This window comes from Ranitomeya imitator, chromosome 4 (genome assembly GCF_032444005.1).
Source record: "Ranitomeya imitator isolate aRanImi1 chromosome 4, aRanImi1.pri, whole genome shotgun sequence".
Classification (NCBI taxonomy): domain Eukaryota; kingdom Metazoa; phylum Chordata; class Amphibia; order Anura; family Dendrobatidae; genus Ranitomeya; species Ranitomeya imitator.
This window is the reverse complement of record NC_091285.1, coordinates 201718800-201742216: the sequence shown is the minus strand read 5'-3', so window position 1 is coordinate 201742216 and position 23417 is coordinate 201718800. Positions and strand designations below refer to the sequence as shown.

The 23417-nt window shown below is 40.9% G+C and overlaps 1 protein-coding gene across 1 annotated transcript in view; it reads left to right on the top strand.

Moving 5' to 3' along the window:
- The window catches only part of CHPT1 (choline phosphotransferase 1), a 91269-nt gene extending 72596 nt beyond the window's left edge, over positions 1–18673 (top strand). Inside the window, exons 8-9 of the mRNA XM_069764279.1 lie at positions 16734–16844; positions 18514–18673. Of these exons, the coding sequence (XP_069620380.1) occupies positions 16734–16844; positions 18514–18558 (156 nt within the window). The 3' untranslated portion in view covers positions 18559–18673. The remainder of the gene's footprint in view (positions 1–16733; positions 16845–18513) is intronic.
- Positions 18674–23417: the final 4744 nt, after the last annotated feature.

Sequence of the window (23417 nt, the reverse complement as noted above, 5' to 3'; positions counted from 1 at the left end):
AAGAAACTTTTTTTTATTGATTTTCTTTGCAAGTAATGCATGTTGGCTTTGCTACAGAGTGTTCATCGCAAATGGGTTTCACACAAACCACACAAGACTTTCTAGTCTTGCGTTGTTTTCGCCTCAGGTCTCTGCAGACATAGCAACTACCAACAACAGGGGAGGGTCCACGACTACCATGAGGTATTTTGGGGCCAGCTGCTGGCTGCGATGCTACCACAATGCATCGTCCAAGCACCATTTCTACTGCACCTCGAAGAAAATGGTTTCTCATTATCATTTTGTTTGTACTACGATCTTCAATTGCAATCATACACAGCTGATTTGCGAGATCTTTCAGGAACTTTCTTCGTTGATCCTTTGCCCTGAAGCTTGGATTGTGTTCTCTGTAGATGATGTAGGATGCTAACCCACTGACATCAATCATATTGTAGAAAAATGCCAAAGTCCAACGTGATGTTCGTCGTTTCACAGTGTACTCTCCCAACATTTTATCCATAACATCAACGCCACCTTTTGTTATGTTGTAGTATTTTATTATCTCTGGCTTGGCTGCTAGTGTCTCTTCAACTTCTCCCGTCATGTGCATAGATGATAGAAGCACGACTGATTTGTTCTTCTTTGGTACATATGAACAGACTGTTGCATCATGATTGTAGGCAAAATTTGTCGAGTATACAGGCCTTTCTTTGGCAGGCTGCATGTTGTTAGGTAGGAACCTTTTGTTTTTTCTCACTGTACCAACTAGTGTCATGTTCCAGGAGTTCAATACCTTAGCTAGTTCCATGGTTGTAAAGAAGTTATCGGTGGTGACATTTCTTCCAGAGCCTTTATACGAGCTCACTAGGTCCAATACTGTTCGTTCTCCAATGTTTACTTGTCGAGGACCATCAGTTGGTTTCCCAGTGTAGAGCTGACCTTGTAAAGGGTAGGCATTTGATGAGTCACAAGCCCAGAAAATCTTTATGCCATATTTAGCTGGTTTTGAAGGTATATACTGGGTAAATTTAGTATGACCTCTAAATGGAAATAATTGCTCGTCGACGGTGATACAATGATATGGCTTGTAGGCTCTCTCCAGATTACTGTTCAGCATTGTCCAGATGTCCCGTATTGGTGCAGCTTTATCTGTTTGTACACGTTCTGCACGTGTATTTTCGTTGTCAAACCTGATAAATCTGAGTATCATCTTGAAGCGGTCACGAGACATGGCTGCACGTATAAGAGGCAGAGCAGCAACATTCCACATTTCCTCCAGATTCTCTTTGTTGGCTCTGTGCACACCAGCAGCAATCAGTATGCCCAAAAATGCATGAAGTTCAGTTTCAGTAAATTGCTTGAATGTTTTTTGTGGTGGCCGTTTGGAAGAATCAGGAAAACGTTGTACCAGTTCGTTGTTGTAAGCATCACAAACTCTCTTGGCCTTTCGATTCGTTTCCCGTAATATGATGTCACACATCTCGGGAGTCATGATGGACTTGAATAGCTCTTTTGCTGTATATAGGTTGCTGATTGCTGCAGGGCCACCTCTTTGTCGTAGGACATTACGAGATTTTGTTTGTGCATTTGGCAGTGGATTACTGCACCATTGAGTTTCATCCTTAGCAGTCCAAATGTCGCCTGCACTTTGAGGCACAGAATCATCCTCAACACTTTCGTCTGATTCGTATTCATTTTCATGCTCTATGACCATTTCTTGTTCAATGTCTGAATCTTCTTCAGTAACATCCACTTGTGGTACATAGTTTTCATCATCAGATGGAACATATGGTTCATCCTCATGCTCAGAATCAGATTCTTCTAGCATTCGCATTATTTCGTCAGACGTAAATCTGTAAATATGAAAAAATGTAAAATAAATAATTTTCCGAAATACTACATTATTGGCTTTTCACAAAATTATACTAACCTGCAAACACGTTTTCTTGGATTATGGCGGAAACTAGATCCAGCATTACTATCACTCATGATGACTTGCTAGATGAATTTTGGCTTCGTATTTTGTGCTGAATATAAATAAAACATCGTAAAACAATATGTAGATACTAATTATTATCCATTTTTCGTATAAAAATTATACCTATAGTGATAAGTTTCATACAAAATATATGTAAGCCAAGTCCAGGCTGAAAGACAATTTGACTGTTCTGTCCCCACATAATGAGAATAAAGGTATAACTGGCTGTTAGATGCTGTGAGACTTTCCTACCTTCGTTTCCAAGAAATTGAAGACTTCACAAGCCTAGAAATGTGTGCTCACAGCAATGAGATGAACAGCAAAATGGCTAATGAGAGGAGGGAGGCAGGAAGACAAGTAGAAGCCACTCCCAGTTTGAATTAACTTAATTGACAGCAACATAAGTGACCAGTAACAACACTGAACAATAGATATCAGCATAACATTTGTAGCTGAATGAACTTTAGTTTCTGAAACCAAGTAAAGTCTTCCCACAGTGGAGGTATATGTGAAGGTACAATTGTACCTATGCAGCCTGTTAAGGTTGTAAAATTATGCAGCCTGACAAGGGTTAAGAGAATTGGTGTGCATTTATCACACCTTGAATTATATTAATAAGGTCGCAGTGACCGGGTATGCGCAGTAAGCTCTATGTACGGTACCTGACTACCATTCACCTATACTGATTATGCAGCGGGTACTGTTATGTGTGAACAGGGGTATTTCTTCCGTCGCAGCTTAATCAAAGCAGATTTAGAGGTGCCATGGCAACGCAAGTATTAGGCAGGTGCCGTTTTGTGTACCTCAGATTCTTGTGCGGTTTGCGCATGCGCATATAAAACCGGGGCTGGTGTCTACGTTAACCTCGTAAATTACTATTGAAATAATCTGTATAGTTACGCCATCTGCGCCGGTGGATTAGGTCACTAACATTTGTTTATGTAAGAGGAAGTATTGCGCAATAGTTTAGACGCTTGTATCTGCGCGTGCGCAGAGCAAGCTGCGGGCCAGTTGCTATGGCAACCAGGCTAACAGGCAGGCGCCGTTGCGACACCTCACTTCCGGCCGGCGGGGACTTCCTGTGTTAGTGAACGCCGACATGTGGACTGATTATCGCCATCTTCGCCTACACCTGGTAGGTGTATTAATTAAGGTTTATTGTATAAATTGCTGGGGACACACTAGTAGGGCATGCTCTGACCCTGAGGAAGACACTAAGTGCGTCGACACGCGTTGGTCCAGGACACTGATGTGGTCTATGGGATACACTATGCCCAGCACACTAGAGATCTAGCAGGCTACTCTTGGTGAGATACTCTGTGTTATCTGCAGTCAGAGCTCGTCATGCAAGGGGTTGACAGGCTGATGTACATAGCTCTAGGAGGATCCGGTGGTATTTTGCCAACACTATCACCAGTCCACAGAGATTATACGTGGTGAGATAAAATAGAGCAGCATTTTGCACGCTTGGTAGAGTGGGCAAATATTTTCTGACTGACCGTAGGTTTGCTTCCTAGCACCGCTTTTAGATAATTTCTGTGTGCTGTAGCCTGTGAGGATCATGGGACTGTTCAACTAGATCTCTCACTATTTTTTGTGTGCTTATACATGACGTGGCATTTACTATGTTTGTATCCATTTGTATTACCATGTACGGATATTTAACCTAAAAATGTTTATAATTAGGGCACAGGTTTCTTGTATAACATATGTGGCCCATCAGTGTACTATTGTGCAATATAATTTTTGGTAACCTGTAGTGTGGACCCGCCACCTCTACTCATGTGGTGGAGGCCTTTTAAATGTTTTTAATGTGCTCTGTGTGTTGTTTCCAGTAAATAAATTATTTGGTATACTATTATTGTGTTGGTGATCCCATTCTTTATTGCATACCTTTCCTTTTTTGTGTGTTGTATCCAATTTGAGTATGCAATAGGTGATCCCGTACTTCTATATTTGATGGTGCCCACTCTTAACATATTTGGTTGAGATTTGACCTTTTGAATGCAAAATTTGCTGAAATAATTAGCGGATGCCATTTCACGGTTGGAGAGCCCCTGATGTGCCTAAACAGTGGAAACGCCCCACAAGTGACACCATTTCGGAAGCTAAACCCCTTGGGGAACTTATCTAGATGTGTCGCGAGCACGTTGAACCCCCAGGTGCTTCACAGAAGTTTATAACATAGATCAGTGAGAATTTAAAAAGAACCACATTTTTTCCCAGAAATTTTTTTTTGTTAGCCCAAAATGTTTATCTTCACAAGAGTAACAGGAGAAAATGGAACCCACAATTTGTTGAGCAATTTCTCCTGACTACACAGATTCCCCATATGTGAGTTTGAGGCACAGTGCAGGGAAGAAGCGCCATATTGGAGTTCAGATTTAGCTGGTATGGTTTGAGGGTGCGATGTCACATTGGCACACTATATGCGTCATCGCGCCCTCTGACCTGAACAGTCAGAGCGGAGAGATGCCGGGAAGATGGAGCGAAGCCCCGGAAGATGGAGCGACGCCCGGCGTGTAGAACGGGGATAGGTGAATATGACATACTTACCTGCTCCCGGAGTCCCGCTCCTTCCCCCGGACAGCTGGTCTTCGGTGCCGCAGCCTCTTCCTCTATCAGCGGTCACCGTTACCGCTGATTAGAGAAATTAATATGCGGCTCCACCCCTATGGGAGTGGAGTCCATATTAATTTTTCTAATGAGCGGTCCCACGTGACCGCTGAAGAGGGGAAGAGCTGCGGCACCCGGAGACAGTGTGACGGCAGGGGGAGCGCCAGGATCGCCGGGACTAGGTAAGTATGCCTCAGCGCCCTCTCCCCCTCACCTGCCGACCCTGCCACCCACCGTGACTCGAGTATAAGCCGAGAGGGGCACTTTCAGCCCAAAAATTTGGGCTGAAAATCTCGGCTTATACTCGAGTATATACGGTAATACTTTTTTGCAAGAAAACGTATGTTAAGCTGCTCCACCAATCGCCAAGGTATACCCATAATAGAGCAGTCCTGTCTAATGTATATAACCCCTATCTGATGTATTTAAAAACCTGATCATCTGTATAGTACCTGTATGAACAGGGCTCAGAGAGAAAATATCCACGTTGAACATGCGAGATGGAACAGCTACAATGCAAATGACCCACAGAGGAGTGGTGAACTCCCCAGTTTTTGGTTTTATAATTGTTCTCTTGTTTCTACAAGACTGGGGAGTTCACCACTCCTCTGTGGGTCATTTGCATTGTAGCTGTTCCATCTCGCATGTTCAACGTGGATATTTTCTCTCTGAGCCCTGTTCATACAGGTACTATACAGATGATCAGGTTTTTAAATACATCAGATAGGGATTATATACATTAGACAGGACTGCTCTATTATGGTTATACCTTGGCAATTGGTGGAGCAGCTTAACATACTTTTTTTGCAAAAAATCGTATTAACTAAATACCCTGTATTTTTTCATTTTTTGACTAGCACTTGCTTATTTACTGTGACTTTTTTTACAACAGAGTATTTTTTGACCTCTCTGTGCGCTTTTGTGTTTTCAAGTTCTTTGGTGGTGTGAACAGGTTCCTACAGACTTGTTCGCTATGCAGGTGGCCCATGTGTTCTTGATTTTATTATAGAGAATCTTCCACCGGGGATTGTGTCTGAATCGCGCATTTCAGAGATTTGCACATAAACCCTGTTGTAAGTGCTCAGCATACAGCACAAGATAAATGTGAGCAGAACCATACTGCGAATTTTGGGAGACAATACGAAAAAATGAACAGCAGGTGAAGAATCGGTTTTATTTATTTTTTACGTTGTTTCTTGTGCAGTAAAAGTCATAACCTCATTTTATTCTTCGGGTAAGTGCGATTACAGTGATACCAGATTTATATTGGGTTTTTATGTTTGGCTGCTTTCACACACTAAAAGACGCTTTTATTGCAAAAACTAGTTTTTTGAGAGCTGTAATTTTTCCATAATTCTGCCAAGTCATGTGAAGGCTTGTTTTTGTGTAACGACTTGATGTTTTTATTGGTACCATTTTTAGCACATTCAATTTTTTGATCGGTTTCTATTCCAATCTTAGGGAGGCAGAATGAACAAAAAAACAGCAATTCATTTTTTTTTTTTAATGCCGTTTCGCATGTGGTAAAATTGATAAGGCAGCTTTATTCTTTAGGTCAGTACAATTACAGCGATACCACAGTTAAAAATTTTTTTATTTTTTTTTTATGTTTTGCCACTTTTCCAAAAAAAACTATTTTATAGGAAAATACCGTATATACTCGAGTATAAGCCGACCCCCCACCCTAATTTTGCAACAAAAAATTGGGAAAACTTATTGACTCGAGTATAAGTCTAGGGTGGAAAATGCAGCAGCTACCGGTAAATTTCAAAAATAAAAATAGATACCAATAAAAGAAATACAAAACACACACTGGCGCTCACCACACTGTGGGCTGAAGCCCGGTGAAAGGAAGAATAGATGACGAATTATATGCCCCTAGCTGCTGGGATCACTATACAGGATCTGTGCCTACCCTGGAAGAAAATAAAGAATTACCACAAAAACGGGGTGATGCCGCGCTTAGGGGTTAAATGCTAGGTGATGCTGGGCGGCGTATAGCCGGTAACTGGGTCCTACCATTGCGGAAAATGGAAATATAAGTATATACCCTTAGCAGGGAGTAGATAAATCCTTAGTAGAATGCCTGAAAAGTGCGTACATATATATCAACATAGACACTGTGCTGCGGGACGGTGCTTACCCTGCTATTGGTGCGCCTGTTATCCCGATGTGACGGCTCGTAATGCTGCAGGAGGATGTATCCAATCAGCGTAGGAATATGCGGGGGAAACCGGAGAAAGAAACCCTATCCGGAGTCCGCTGTTTGCTGTTTCGGAGTGTGCTGGGAGAAGGGAGCAGGAGGGTATGTGGCAGCTGACGTTATACCTAGGGAGCCCCGGCCGAAGGCGTCCCTGGTAACCGCGGGGAAAAGACGTCGATTAAAGGGGTGGAGCCGCATATTCATTACTGTAATGGGCGGCCCCACGTGACTGCATACAGGAGAAGCTGCGGCCAGGACAGGACACTGCGAGGGAGCCGGGTAAGTATTTTAATGGGGGCGGGGGGGTGCACAGGGGGTGGGAGGGGGGTGGGCACAGGGATCTTTATTTTAAACACGAGAAACAAAAAAAAAAAAAAAAGGATTTTTCATATCTTCTCGACAGCAAATGCTGCTGCAGAGAAGATATGAATGGCAGCTTCAGCACCAGATGCAGGGGACAGCGCTTATCTCTAGCGCTGTCCCCTGCACAGTGCGTGTGGTACCCAGTCTTCTATCAATTATTTGGATATTTCCTTATCAGTAAATGAATATACTAACTTAGTTGCTGTTTCCCCTTATAGAAAATCTACTGACAGCAACTCAATTTTGGAGGCACACTCTTGTCACCCAAAACATATCATTAAGAATATACCAGTGGGTGAATTTATCAGGCTTAAAAGAAATTGTAGTTCAGCTGCACAATTCACACAGGAAACTGAGTCTGCAATTTTCAGACTTAAAGATCGCGGTTATCCTAATTGGATGCTACACAGAGCAAAATCAGTGACAAAAGACATTGATAGGAAGTCTTTATTATGGAGTGATAATGAGGATCCAGGGTCTCTTTCTATGAACCCCAACAAGAATAATAATAAAAAAATTAAAAGAAAAAGGTTTAACAAGAATAAACACACAGAGTCTGCCTCTCACTCTCTGAGTACGATAAATTTTTCCACAGTTTATAGTCCGCAGTATGCAGAAATAATTCAAATTGTGAAAAAGTATGTCCCAATTTTATACAATGATGTGAAGCTAGCACATATTTTAGATCATACTCACATACGATATCTTGCCAAAAAAGCACCTTCCTTACGTGACCTCCTATCTCCGAGTCTTTATCTCCACAGTAAATTGACTGCAGGAAATAGTGCCTGGTTAACATATAAGGGTTTTTTTTAAATGTGGTCATCACCCGTGTAAAATGTGTAATTTCGTAAGAAAAATTACTAGTTTCACCTCTAGTCTGGCTGGCATTACCTATCCGATTCGAACACACATGAATTGAAACTCAGAAGGTGTCATTTACTTGATAGAATGCGATTTATGTAAACTGCAATATGTGGGCGCACAGTGGGCCCTCTAAAAAGAAGATTTTGTAAGCATATCTCAGAATCTGCACTTAATAATACATCACATAACATTTCTGCAGTCTCTCACCACTGCAAAACAATCCATGCAGGTAATACCAGCATGATTAAAGTGACTGCTATTGAAAAAGTGCATAAACCCCCTAGAGGCGGTGATCATAGACGTAAGATATTAAATCGTGAATCTTTTTGGATATTTTCTCTACAGTCAAGGGTGCCCTTAGGGCTGAACAAACGTCTTGACCTCATTTTGCAGTTAATGTAATAATTTCATGTCTTTATTTAATATAATTCAATTTTTTTTGTGTTTTTTTTTTTTTTCTCCCCATAAGAAGGTGATATTTAATATTGTACACACTGTGAATTGGTTCTATTATTCCGGCTAATGTAACTTTTTGACACACCGATGTGGTTCTTTTTCCTTGGACATGTCTTTCTCTTTTGCGGTTCACAGGGGGTTAATATAATGAATGTTCTGATTGCCCACCTGAGTTTTAATCTAAGCACTTGTTGTTTTAGTGTTCTGTGTTGTATAAAATGTTAATATGTGGTTCCATTTTCATGCCATGACTAAAACCTGATGGTCGAAACGCGTCGGCGTTGACCACCTGGGACCCCCATCTCTTTTTTTGCAAATATTTGCATTTTAAAGTGTTTCCAATAAATTGACTTTTTAGAAGTTCCATGCTGGAGATGATTTTTTCTTTTTCATACAGCTCATTATGGCCCCATAGATGCTCCATATAACAATATGTCACATATAATGCTCCATGCAGTTCATTGTGGCCCCATAAGATGCTCCATATAACAATGTGCCACACATAATGCAGCTGCTGCTGCAATAAAAAGACATACTCACCTCTCGTCGCTGCCCGCTGCTCCTCAGCGTCCCGTCTCTCCGAACTGACCGTTCAGGCAGACGGCGGCGCACACACTAAGGCTGCCGTCACACTAGCAGTATCTGGTCAGTATTTTACATCAGTATTTGTAGCCAAAACCAGGAGTGGGTGATAAATGCAGAAGTGGTGCATATGTTTCTGTTATACTTTTCCTCTATTTGTTCCACTTCTGGTTTTGGCTTACAAATACTGATGTAAAATACTGACCAAATACTGCTAGTGTGACGGCAGCCTAATACGTCATCGTGCCCTCTGACCCGAACAGTCACTGCAGAGGACGCGGAAGATGGGGTGGCGGTGGAGCGAGGGAAGGTAAATATGAATTACTCACCTGCTCCCGGCGCCGGCAGCTTCTTCCTCTGTTTAGCGGTCACTGGTACCGCTCATTACAGGAATAAATAGGCGGCTTCACCCTTATGGGAGTGGAGTCCATATTCATTACTTTAATGAGCGGTACCACGTGACCACTGAACAGGGGAGGAAGCTGCCGGCGCCGGAGACCATGGGACATAAAGGGACCGCGCCAGGAGCAGGTGAGTATGTGACCGTCGTCGCTCCCCCTCACCCGACGAACACCCCACCTCCACCCCCTGCCGACCATGACTCGAATATAAGCCGAGAAGGGCACTTTCAGACCTTTTTTTGGGGGGCTGAAAATCTCAGCTTATACTCGAGTATATACGTAATTGTTTTTGCATCACTTTATTCTGAGAGCTATAACTTTATTTTTCCGCTGATCTGGCTGTATAGCAGCTTGTTTTCTGCGGGACAAGATGTCATTCACTGAAGGGGATAACTAGTGTGACAGTTTTGAGGCATGTTGTTCTGGATGTGGCGATGCCAAATATGTGCACTTTTTTCGGGGGGTTTTTTGTACATAAAAATACAAACTTCTTGGAGATTGTGTGTATATAAATTATATATTTTCAGCTGATCGCAGTTATAAAGCGTAGCACTAAGTTACAGTAGTTAGATCATGTACTGCCCATGATGTAACGAAATTACTAGAGCGTGGTGACCCGGACAGCATTGTGTCACCATGGCAACGATCGCGCCCTGCAATGATTGTCTTCTAAACGCTGTGCTCAATATCGACTGCAGCATTTATGAGGTTAAACTGCAGAGAGTGGTGCGGCAGTGAGTGCTGGTGTAAGCTGTCATATCAGCTGAACACCCAGCATTGATCATGCGCGCAGCTGCTATGCTTACAAAATCTCCAGGATGTACTCAGTCGGGGTTAAAAACAAAAAAAAAATGCTCCTATGCTGAGAAAATCTTATAAATGTGTCCTTGCTATGTGCGGTGTCTGACAGTGCAGGAACATGGTCCGATTAGTGATAAGAGAACGTATTCAGATAAGGTGTTATCCGAGCACGCTCGTGTGCTAATAGTGTCTTTAGCGTTCTTGAATACAATGTCGCATGGCTGTTCAACAGCCTGAACACATGTAGAGATTGCCTAAAGGTACCTTCACACATAACGATATTGTTAACGATATCGTTGCTTTTTGTGACGTAGCAACGATATCGTTAAGGAAATCGTTATGTGTGACAGCGACCAACGATCAGGCCCCTGCTGGGAGATCGTTGGTCGCTGAACAAAGTCCAGAACTTTATTTCGTCGCTGGATCTCCCGTGGACATCGCTGGATCGGCGTGTGTGACACCGATCCAGCGATGTCTTCACTGGTAACCAGGGTAAACATCGGGTAACTAAGCGCAGGGCCGCGCTTAGTAACCCGATGTTTACCCTGGTTACCAGCGTGAAAGTAAAAAAAACAGTACATACTTACCTACCGCTGTCTGTCCCCGGCGCTGTGCTCTGCACTCCTCCTGCACTGGCTGTGAGCGTCGGTCAGCCGGAAAGCAGAGCGGTGACGTCACCGCTCTGCTTTCCGGCCGCTGTGCTCACAGCCAGTACAGGAGGAGTGCAGAGAAGCAGAGCGCCGGGGACAGACAGCGGTAGGTAAGTATGTACTGTTTGTTTTTTTTACTTTCACGCTGGTAACCAGGGTAAACATCGGATTACTAAGCGCGGCCCTGCGCTTAGTAACCCGATGTTTACCCTGGTTACCCGGGGACTTCGGGATCGTTGGTCGCTGGAGAGCTGTCTGTGTGACAGCTCTCCAGCGACCAAACAGCGACGCTGCAGCGATCCGGATCGTTGTCGGTATCGCTGCAGCGTCGCTTAATGTGAAGGGGCCTTAACAAACAGGCAATCTCTGCGTGTGTTACGACTCGAACATAGTTTTGAACACGCCAAAAATACTGTTTTAGCACATGAGCGTGCTCGGACAGCACCTTATCCGAGCATGCTCGCTCATCACTAGGTATGATCAAAAGAGTATACAGACATTACAGCAAGGGGTCACAGCTGATTCTTTGTGAGGTAAAACATTTCCCTGCCTGTTTTTAAACAATGTATTACTTCAAAGCAAGAAAGAATCAGGCGAACCCGTGCTGTAATGACTGTATACTGTTTTGTGTCCTCCCCTGCCCAGGAGCTGTGGTATGATCAGACCATGTTCCTGCACGGTCAGACACGGCCATTACACAGTAGGAGCACATTTATAAGATTATCTCAGCACAGGAATTTTTTATTTAAACACATCCAAATGTGGAACTTATTAGTATTGTAATATCTGTGGATTAAAATCAACTTTTGTTTGTGGGACAACCCCTTTACATCTTCCACATGTCAATTCTATCAGTGTTTTTGCTGTAGATTTCACTCATAATAATAAATGGAGAAAAATCCGCAGCAAAACACATGCCAAAAACGTGGGTTTTTTCTTGCGAAAAGATGCAGAAATTTCTATACCAAATACTTTACGTGTGCACATACCCTTAATACAGCAAGAGCTAATTAGTAGCATCTTCTTCTCCAGGCAACTTCTATCAGCTTGCGCCGATAAAATGTAAAGCATATGCTATTTCATAAGTATTTCTGATAAATTCAGTGCTCAACAGTGAAACACTCCCAACTCATGGCCACTAAATGTACTGTGACCTGGTACCCATGCCTTCTTCTGTGAGTGCCCATGAGGCCTTCACCCCGTGACTAATAAATTGTCCTCATATCTCTTCACCTTTCTTTTTTTATCCGGGTAACCTTTAGATTTCCTTCTGCATCTAGCTTGTATGGTCTATACAAAAAAAGGAGGTAAGGATTAAACCCCTCACCAGCTTCTTGTGTTTGGTCCCCTGTGACCTTTCACTTAATGTCATTCATAACCTGCAATAAAGATAAATTCTGACCCTTCAACTGTTATTACCCCCAGTCAGTCTACAAGTTCATAGAAATTTGCGTTGGTGTCATGCATAAGGATGATTCATAGGCACAGAATGTGTTGTGAAAAATCTCCAGACAGAATCCAAAAATAGCCACAGGTTAATCCACCACCAAGTGTTGCATATTTTGGTGTGAATTATGCTATGTTGACATGTAGAATAAATGCATTTATTGTTTACTAGATGGTGGCCCGATTCTAACGCATCGGGTATTCTAGAATATGTATTTATGTATGTATATAGCAGCCACATAGTATATAGCACAGGCCACATAATATATAGGAGCCATGTAGTATATAGCAGACAAATACTACGTGGCTTGTGCTATATACTATGTGGCTGCTATATACATATATATTGTAGAATATCCGATGCGTTAATACAGGCCACGCAATGTATAACAGTGGCCACTCAGTATATAACACAGCCCACGCAGTATATAGCAACCACGCAGTATATAACACAGGCGACATAGTATATAACACAGGCCACGCAGTATATAAAACTGGCCACATAATATATAGCACAGCCCACGCAGTATATAGCAGCCACGTAGTATATAACACTGCCCACGCAGTATATAACAGTGGCCACGTAGTATATAGCACACAATATAGAACATAGCCACCGTAGTATATAGCACAGCCACGTAGTATATAACACTGCCTATGTAGTATATGGCAGCCACGTGGTATCTAACACAGCCCACGTAGTATACAGCAGTGTGGGCACCATATCCCTGTTAAAAAAAAAAAAAAAAATTAAAATAAAAAATAGTTATATACTCACCTCGTGGGATCCAGCGAAGCTCCAGCGATACGCGCACAGCTGCCGCCATCTTCCGTTCACAGGATGCATTGCAAAATTTCGCAGATAACTTAGCGGTCTCGCGAGACCGCTCAGTCTTCTGGGTAATTTCGCAATGCATCGCCGGGAACAAAAGATGGCGGCAGGCGCATGCGGCTCGGCGGACTACGGAGGGTGAGAATAGCAGGTTTTTTGTTTTTTTTTATTAACATTACATTTTTTTTTACTATTGATGCCGCCTAGGCGGCATAGGCAATTTAAGTCGCTGATTGGTCGTGGCTGTTTTGCCGCGACCAATCAGCGACTTAAATTGCCATGACAGACAGAGGCCGCGACCAATGAATATCGTGACAGACAGACAGAAGGACAGATGGAAGTGAAGACAATTATATAGTAGATGCAGAAAATCTGTTTAGTCAAAGGGCTCATGCAAACGTTCGTGCAAATTGGTGTGAACATGGACCGGCTGCAGGTCTCCCGATTCAAACTAAACAGATTCATATATATCTATTTCACATGTCTGTTAATTTCCATTACCGGAAAGACCGGTACCGGAGATATCCACGTAATACTTGCAGCACACGTGTGGCAATCGTGTGCCGTATCAGCACCACACGGACAGCCAGCAGGGAAAAAGCACTGTTCTCCAGCGGCGGGTGCTGAAAACTGCTCTCATCATTCTCCCCTGCTCTGTCGGTGATTGGCCGAGCAGAGGAGAATGATGAGAGTTATATTAAAGTCAGAACGACGACAGCAGGTGGGGGCTTTTGGGACTATTACGCCCATCAACCTACACCTGCTGCTGCTAATAACAGTGACAGCAGGAGCAGATGATTGGAGTATTTCTCACTGGCCGCCTTCGCTATAGCTAAATAAATGAATGAAAAACCCGACGTGGGTTCCCCCCTATTTTTGATAACAAGCCAGGCAAAATTCACAGCTGGGGGCTGCAACCCTCAGCTGTCAGCTTCAGTAAGGTTCGCTATCAAGAATATAGAGACCCCCATGCTGTTTTGTATAATTATTTAAATAAATAATTTAAAAAACGGCATGGGGTGCCCCTCATTTTTGACAACTAGCCTTGCTAAAGCTCACAGCTGGGGGCTGGAATTCTCAGGCTGGTAAGGGGCCATTGATCTTGCCCCTCCCCCAGCTTAAAAATAGCAGCTCGCAGCTGCCCAGAAAAGGCGCATCTATTAGATGTGCCAATTCTCTTTCAAATATTTTTTATTGAAATTTTGCATAAGAAATGGTAGTGGATAAAGGGAAGGGAAGCTGGGGAAGGGATTGACATTGGAAAAAAGGGCGAGGGGAAAGGAGAATCCATAAAATTAGAGAACCAAATATCAATCTCTAATAGACAAAAACAGAAAAAAGTCATTAAATATGATCTTTTGAATAGAATATAATACAATTTTTCTTATGCAATGTATTGGAAAAAGATATAAAGTAACAATTTTTATCCATTTTGCATGACTACAAAAGATTTACTCTTTACAAAACTTGTCATTCCAAATCTTCCATTTTTTCAGATATTTTCTAATACCATTGGTGTTGGCAGCGAATCTCCATTCTAATGCACTATGCTGATAGATTTTATCCAGAATATCCGTAAAGTTGGGTGAATCCGATTTTTTTTTTTTTTTCCACCAGAATGCTATTGTACTTTTGACTACTAGAAATATATGTATTAGGCTGTATTTAACCTGAGGATCATTTCCTCCCATGTCCAGAAAAAGGAGAGCCATCTGAGGACAAAATTTTTAACAAATAAATTAATATGAAATGAAACTTTTGACCATAGAGGTTTTATTTTCGGGCATCCCCAAAAAAGATGAGAGGTTTCCTTGATATCCGCACTTCCTCCAGCACAAAGGAGAGTGATCCTGTTATATATGCGCAAGTCTAACTGGTGTGTAGTAGTACCAACGTGTGATCACTTTGAAGTAGGACTCTTGTAGAGCTATTGAAATAGTAGACTTAATGGCCTTGTCCCATTGCTCAACTTGTAAAGAAATGTTGAGGTCCGATTCCCATTTTTTCATGTACTATATTTTTAAAACGAGAAATATCTCTATTGAAATGACTGTAGAGGTTATTTAGACTCCATATATGTTTGTTCTTTACACTAATGGATGCGCCAATTCTGGCGCTTTGCCCGATTCTTCCCACTTGCCCTGTAGCGGTGGCAAATGGGGTTCATATTTGTGGGGTCGATGTCACCTTTGTATTGTCAGTAGATCACCGTGAGAATGTTTTTTTTTTATTTAGTTATAGCGCAGGCGAAGAATATCCACATCATCGGCTCCTGCTGTCACTGTTATAAGTGGCAGCAGGTGTAGGTTGATTGGAGTCCCAAAAGCCCCCAACTGCTGTCATTGTTCTGACTTGAATATAACGCTCATCATTCTCCTCTCCTTGCGCCGATCGCTGGCAAAGCAGGGGAGAATGGGGAGAGCGTCTAAAGCACCTGCCGACTGGGAACATCGCTTCCCCAGTGCCGATGCGAGTCACACGGATTACATCAATCTATGTTCTCTGTGTGCGGGACGTTTTGCGGCCCATGCTGATGGTAAAAAACGGACATGTCAGCGTGTGCACTGCTGTTGTGCACAGACCCATTAATTTCAATGGGTCTACGTGTGTTAGTGTCTCCGGTACATGTGAAAACTGTCACCACACGTACTGGAGACACGGATGTGTGAAAAAGGCCTTAGGTTGTGACTCTTGGGTCAGGAGAGCTTCAGCCAATTTACGCATTGCGGTCTGTGTTCTGATCAATTTGAATGGACATCTGCATGAGTCCTTACTGTCCAATAAAAGTGGGTATGATTTCACAATAACTCATGCCCACTGTGTGTTTAACCCTTTCCTGACATATGACGTACAGTTATGAGGTAGGCGTATCCCTGACATTTGATGCGGGTTCGCAAGCCGCTGCCGGTATCTTTCTATCTTTCCAGGTAGATGGTAGCTGAATTATTCAGCCATCATCTGCTTCAAACTGCCTCAGTCGGAGCAGAGCTCTGCCTTTAGCTGTTAGCGATGTTAAATGGCGCTGTCAATCTGACAGCAACATTTAACACACATTGGTAGGGGAGTGCATCATTCCACGTGCCCATGACATGATCCACACACTTCAGATGGAGTGCTTGAGCATGGTAAGAACAAAGCCTAACTTATAGTTGCAAACTCCAGTCCTTTTAAACAAATTTGTTTAGGATAAATCCTGTATTTCTTTTTGTATAACAAAGGCTTATATAGGTATGCAATAACAAGTCCATTGCCGTCTCTTCAGAGCTGCCATGGTCTCTGTTTACTTGCTGCAGCAGTAACATCACAACTGCAACGCACCTATCTATTGCAGTTGATCACAAGTTTCACAGTTTGTGCCATCTACATCCTTTGAATAAAATTAATACCAATATGGCTAATATTTTATCATTAGAGAGTGTGAAAATGTAAGTTGATATCGGCTTTAGTGTATTTTTGAGACTGAACTTTGCTCAGATAATATATTTGTAAAATACAGTAATGTGCATTTCAGAATACAGTATTCATCCATGATACTTAATTGACCTTTTTTTTTTTTCAGGCCATCTCTTTGTTTGAATTGCTGAGATACTGCATAGGCGTTTGCCTGCAAATAGCAACACATCTGCGAATATCAGTCTTCCGAATCCCTCCTATGCCAGCTGCAGAGCAGGTTCAAAATCCAAACCATAGTGATTGACTGCTAAAGCAAGTGGAGGAAAAGAAACATTGAGCAATTAATTATTGCATGCTGAGTTTATAGTGCTAAGCAGAAAAATAAGGAATGAATGAACTGCATATTAATAATTGTCTAATACCTTGACAAATAGTGCTCTTTAATTAAGCAAATTTTAATTAAAGGTTAATCTTTTTGGGAAATAAGCACAATTAGCTTTCCCGCACCCATCTTAAACAATAGAGGGGATGGATATATTGTTAAAAAAAAAATAGTAAACACCTTGTTATGTTTGGATCGGTTGCAGCTTCACAGTGACCAAGTCCACTCAGTATAGTGGATTCTTTTTGATTCGGGAGTGTGGCATTTTATGTTGATGGCGCGGTGTAAGTCACAGAATACATTTTGTTTATGGATATGACTGTTGGTTAGTGAGAAAAAAATATCCATAACCCTATAACAATCTGTTTCAATGTATTATTTTGTTGAATCCAAATAGTCTTGCTCTTTATTCAGTTAATTGGTTTTAATATTTTGCCAGTCACATGAAATTATTGTTTCTTCTCCTCCACATGTGCAGTTCTAAATCTTGGCATTTTATAGTGAGAGGGAATTTGTTTAAACCGTTTTATTTATTTAGGAAGTGGCATGATAAACAAAGAATTCACACAGTTATGAAAATTTCATTTGCAAGGATTCCAGATTCCTATGCGTGACCTGAGTCTCTTCTGGACCAACAGAATTATTTTTTTTATAATAATCATAGTTCTGAAATAATTACACAGTATTAAACTGGAAAACTATCTTTTTATGAAACATTCGTACTGTCCATAGCCTTGGGCTTTGTGAAGCTGAATAATTTATTTTCATTATAAAAGGAAAAGCAAAAAAAAAGGATTTATTAGCCAGAATTGTTTTTATGTTTAATAAATGTTTTATTAAATATGCTTTACTGTGTTTTGCTTCAAATTGTGCACAAAAACACAAATTTTATTATGAAATGTGTGATGAAATAATCCAAACCGGAGATTATTAAACAAGGTGGACATGCATTCTGTAAAAGTAATTTGTTCAATATTGTTTTATGCTAATGAGGCAAGGACACCATTTAGAATAATTGACACTCACTGAATGTTCATTAGGGTCAGTAGAATTATATTTAACCACAGACACAACTGCTAAATTACCGTAGTTGCAAATCAAGTTAGTCTGTAGAATTAGTCTGTAGAATATCAATAAATAATTGGATGTTGCAAATGGTGTATTTATATTCAATAAATTTACTAGTTAGCATTTCACATAACATACTGAAGTATAGACTACAGTAATAAAGTTCAGGGGTTTTATGAGATTAAAAAGAAAATGCTGTTTGACTTCTCTACCCCCTTTTCCCAATAGACACAGTACCACTTTTGAACAGTGGCTGTGCCTGGTATGGTGACACAGCACCCTTTACTTGAATATCAAACAAGCCAATATCCTCACTTTTTTATCTGGAAGAAAACAAACTTTATTACTCTCATAACACCCTTTAACATATTTTTGCTTTGACATATACATAACATTTCACTATTTAGTTACATAAACCAAACATAACTTTCTAAATCATGCCTTAAAATGCAACTTTGTGTATTTGGTGGATAATTTTATATTATATGTTACTTAGGTACAAGTTATTCCGTCAGGGATCCATCAGAATAACATTGACTGAAGAGACTTTCGAACACTTGCCATCTCTTGCTGTTGCTGGCAGAAGAAAAAGGACACTGATGTTAAACTATTTTTTATACTTATATTTTCATAATAAAAGCTTTATGGAAAAATCAGTATGAGCAATGTGTCATATCGTAATAGAGTATTTGACCTTGACTTACAGTGTCCATCAATATTTTTTTCTGTAGCATAGCCATTTCCTTCTTGAGCTCATTTTGAGCACTGGTTAAGAGGTTTCCGTTGTTTTTTTCTAGTTCATGCATGCTCTATAAAAGAAAACACTGTAAATACATCTACACATTATGGGGTGCTGTGAACAACATGGAAAGACTCTGGCTAGCATTATCAGGAGCAAGTATGCTAGTTTTCCACAATTCCATTGACACATTCAAGAACAAGTCTGCATGAAATTAAAAGGTTACTATCAAAATTACAATGTACACATATTGTACATTTATTCACTGGTGCCAGTATAACTCCTGTTTTAACCCCTATTTGCACATAGTACATCCCTATTGTTCTATTGACCCTGCAGTTGCCACTGTTTTAATGCTCAATGTCTATCATGCACAGTGCAGTCTCCGCTGGCTGACTCACACATATCTGCAACTGAGCTGCTCTGTGAGGGATGATATCCAAGAAAGAGGCGGAGCTTCCTTTATTACTATAAGGCTACTACTTTCACACTTCCGTCTTGAGACTGACGTCATAATGCGTCGGCGCGACGTATCGACGGACGTAAAAAGATTGGCAAACGGATGTAACGCATCCAGTAAACTGACGGATCCGTTGAATTCGGTAGTACCTGAATTTTAATGCATAAAATTCTGGAGAGAGAGGGATGTACTGCAGGGGGGCTGAGAGGAGAGATATACTGCACTATGGAATATCTGGAAGGAGAGATACTGCCGTATGTTACCGGCTTCAGGGTGAAGGGGTGATCCCAAACTAAATTTTATTTTACTCTTAAAAAATGTCAGTCTAATCTTTTTTCTAATATACTCTAATTAAAAAGTCCCTACCGTTACGACACTACTCTGACTGCTTTATTTTTTTTCTCTACAACTTTCTCTTTAACGTTTCATTTTAAAATCCCACTGCATGCTGGGATATTCAAAAGAGTCTTCACCAGGGGGAGAAGATGCCGTCACTACCACCGCCTCAGTCCCCTCCATGAAATTAAGCGTCATAAGTGACCTCCATTTCAGGGGCTGTGCTAGTGAGTGCTCTACTGAAGCAAGTGTCATGTCATTTCCAACGGATGCTCAGTAAGATCTCAGTAAGATTGTGACTTGTAGGATCGCTACTTCCAACAGGTGGCGCTATAGAGTTTAAGTCCTCTTTTTCTCAGAAGAGGCAATTTACACAGTAAAAGATCTCGTCATTGTGCTACAATGCGCTCTCTCGCCAGTTCTGATCAAATGTGACTAGCCGGAAAGAGGGTACACGGGAACGGTCATTGTACACTGTAAGAACAGAACGAGTGAGCAGAAATTAAATTAAAGCATATTAGAAAAATGATTAGATAGGCATTTTTGGACCAACCCTTTAATAAAAGATATAGGGATATATTAATGGATGGTATTCAAATGTGATGTGTATTAAATACTTTCAGATATCAAACTAATAATTTTTGATATGGTATAATGTCTAATAAAAAATCCAATTGTAAATTACCGTACCTTTAAGAACTGTTCATAGAGTTGCTTGATTGCTTTTAATCTCTGGTTCTGAACTATTCTGGCCTGTTGAAAAAGTTTCTGTTGCTGACGGAACATATTCTAGTTTGTGAAAGGAAATAAAGCTTTTAGGTTATGTGTCTAATATTATACATTCAGTATGGTCTTTGTGTGCATGGACCAATTGTAAGTCAATCGCATTATTCCGACAAACATTATATGTTGAAATTAATGTAAACTTTGGATAGAAAGATCAAAGCTGCAATATATCTACTGTATATAATAAAGAATTATCCATATATACAGTACAGGCCAAAAGTTTGGAGATACCGTCTCATTTAAAGATTTTTCTGTATTTTCATGACTTTGAAAATTGTACATTCACACTGAAGGCATCAAAACTATGAATTAACACATGTGGAATTATATACTTAATGTGAGCCAGTTTCTTTGTAGTGCTTGATGTTTTTTGCCACAGCACTTGGGGACACTTTCAAAGTTTGCACAAATTCTAACAGTCTATTCAGTAGGACTATCAGCTGTGTATCCACCAGACTTCTGCTCAACACAACTGATGGTCCCAACCCCATTTATAAGGCACGAAATCCCACTTATTAAACCTGACAGGGCACACCTCTGAAGTGAAAAACATTCCCTGTGACTACCTCTTGAAGCTCATCAAGAGAATGCCAAGAGTGTGCAAAGCAGTCATCAAAGCAAAAGGTGGCTACGTTGAAGAACCTAGAATATAAGACATACTTTCAGTTGTTTTACACTTTTTTGTTAAGTATATAATGTGTTAATTCATAGTTTTGATGCCTTCAGTGTGAATAGTCATGAAAACAAAAAAATCTTTAAATGAGGTGTGTCCAAACTTGTGGTCTGTACTGTAGTTCACTAGTGTATATACTTCAATAATCAAATACGCAGTATAAATAACTACAGATGGAAATACAACTATGAAACATTACATGTCTCAAGCTACCATAATAGCCTAAAAATAACCACTTGTACATTAACCCCTTCATGACCTTGGGATTTTTCGTTTTTCCGTGTTCGTTTTTCACTCCCCTCCTTCCCAGAGCCATAACTTTTTTATTTTTCCGTCAATTTGGCCATGTGAGGGCTTATTTTTTGCGGGACGAGTTGTACTTTTGAACGACATCATTGGTTTTAGCATGTTGTGTATTAGAAAACGGGGAAAAAATTCCAAGTGCGGTGAAATTGCAAAAAAAGTGCAGTCCCACACTTGTTTTTTGTTTGGCTTTTTTGCTAGGTTCACTAAATGCTAAAACTGACCTGACATTATGATTCTCCAGGTCGGTACAAGTTCATAGACACCTAACATGACTAGGTTATTTTTTACCTAAGTGGTGAAAAAAAAATTGCGCCATTTTCCGATACTCGTAGCGTCTCCATTTTTCATGATCTGGGGTCGGTTGAGGGCTTATTTTTTGCGTGCCGAGATGACGTTTTTAATGATAGCATTTTGGTGCAGATATGTTCTTTTGATCGCCCGTTATTGCATTTTAATGCAATGTCGCGACGACCAAAAAAACGTAATTCTGGCGTTTTGAATTTTTTTTCTCGCTACGCCGTTTAGCGATCAGGTTAATGCTTTAATTGATCGGGTGATTCTGAACGTGGCGATACCAAATGTGTAGATTTATTTTTTTTATTGATTTTATTTTGATTGGGGCGAAAGGGGGGTGATTTAAACTTATATTTTTTTTTTATTTTTTTCACTTTTTTTTACTTTTTTTTTTTTTAAACTTTTGCCATGCTTCAATAGCCTTCATGGGAGGCTAGAAGCGGGCACAACGCGATCGCCTCTGCTACTTAGCAGCAATCTGATGTTCGCTGCTATGTAGCAGAAAATCAGGTGTGCTGTGAGCGCCGACCACATGGTGGCACTCACAGCTACCGGCGATCAGTAACCATAGAGGTCTCAAGGACCTCTATGGTTACTATTCAGAAGCATCGCCGACCTCCGATCATGTGACGGGGGTTGGCGATGCCGTCATTTCCGGCCGCCCGGCCGGATGCGGTAGTTAAATGCCGGTGTCTGCGTTTGACAGCGGCATTTAACTAGTTAATAGTTACGGGCACAAGTCAGCTGTTCAAAACAGCTGACATGTCCCGGCTTTGATGCGGGCTCACCGCCGGAGCCTGCATCAAAGCGGGCCTTCTGACCTCGGACGTACTATCCCGTCCGAGGTCAGAAAGGGGTTAATAAGCATGGATAATATAACAATGTAACATGATGGGGAAAGAATAAAAAAGTTCACCGTGTCCTGCCCTATGGCAATTAATTTACAGATGTTTTCACCTGATTCCTAATTTTCAGCTGTTTGAAAATTTGGAAAGTATTTGCACAAACATATTCCAATCCCAACCGCAATGATTATGTACACCAAAAACTTTTGCACAATTTTTGTAACATGTGACTCTTTATGCTAAAAGGTTGCAAAACGGTAACAGACAAAAATAAAGACCATTTTTGACTGCGCAAACTTCATGAACTACATGCACCATTAGGAAGAATTTGGCGCAAAAGACAGCAACGAATACCACAAGTCAAAAAAAAGTGACAAAAAAAAAACTCCACATAAATGAGATTAAACTGAAAACAGGATAAGGGGTGCAGAAAAATACAAGTAGGAACTCTAGACTGATGAATCAAAATGTGAAATATTTGGCTGTAACAGGAAGGGCTGTGGAGTCGGTAAGCCACAGTTGCGACTCCGACTCCTGGATTTTATCAGGTTCCGACTCTGGCTCCGACTCCTTCATAAATGGCTAATTCGTAAGAATAAATTTACTGTTGTCAAATATTAACATCGTGCTTATTCAGTTTCTCACCATCATATAAGTAATCAGACCACTTAGAGCAAAAACTATATTTATTAGAATACAATTAGAATATAGCAAATAACTTATAAACTTTTCTAAACTCTTGTAAGTAAATATGCAATAAACACTGTTATGCAGTTAATAAGAAGAAATCTAGAAATTTGTCCTCAGAAAAAGTATTGCCTCTGTCAGATCCTCCTTCATGGATGCCCTTAAATCTGATCTACCGTATATACTCGAGTATAAGCCGAGATTTTCAGCCCAAATTTTTGGGCTGAAAGTGCCCCCCTCGGCTTATACTCGAGTCACGGTAGCGGTGGGGTCG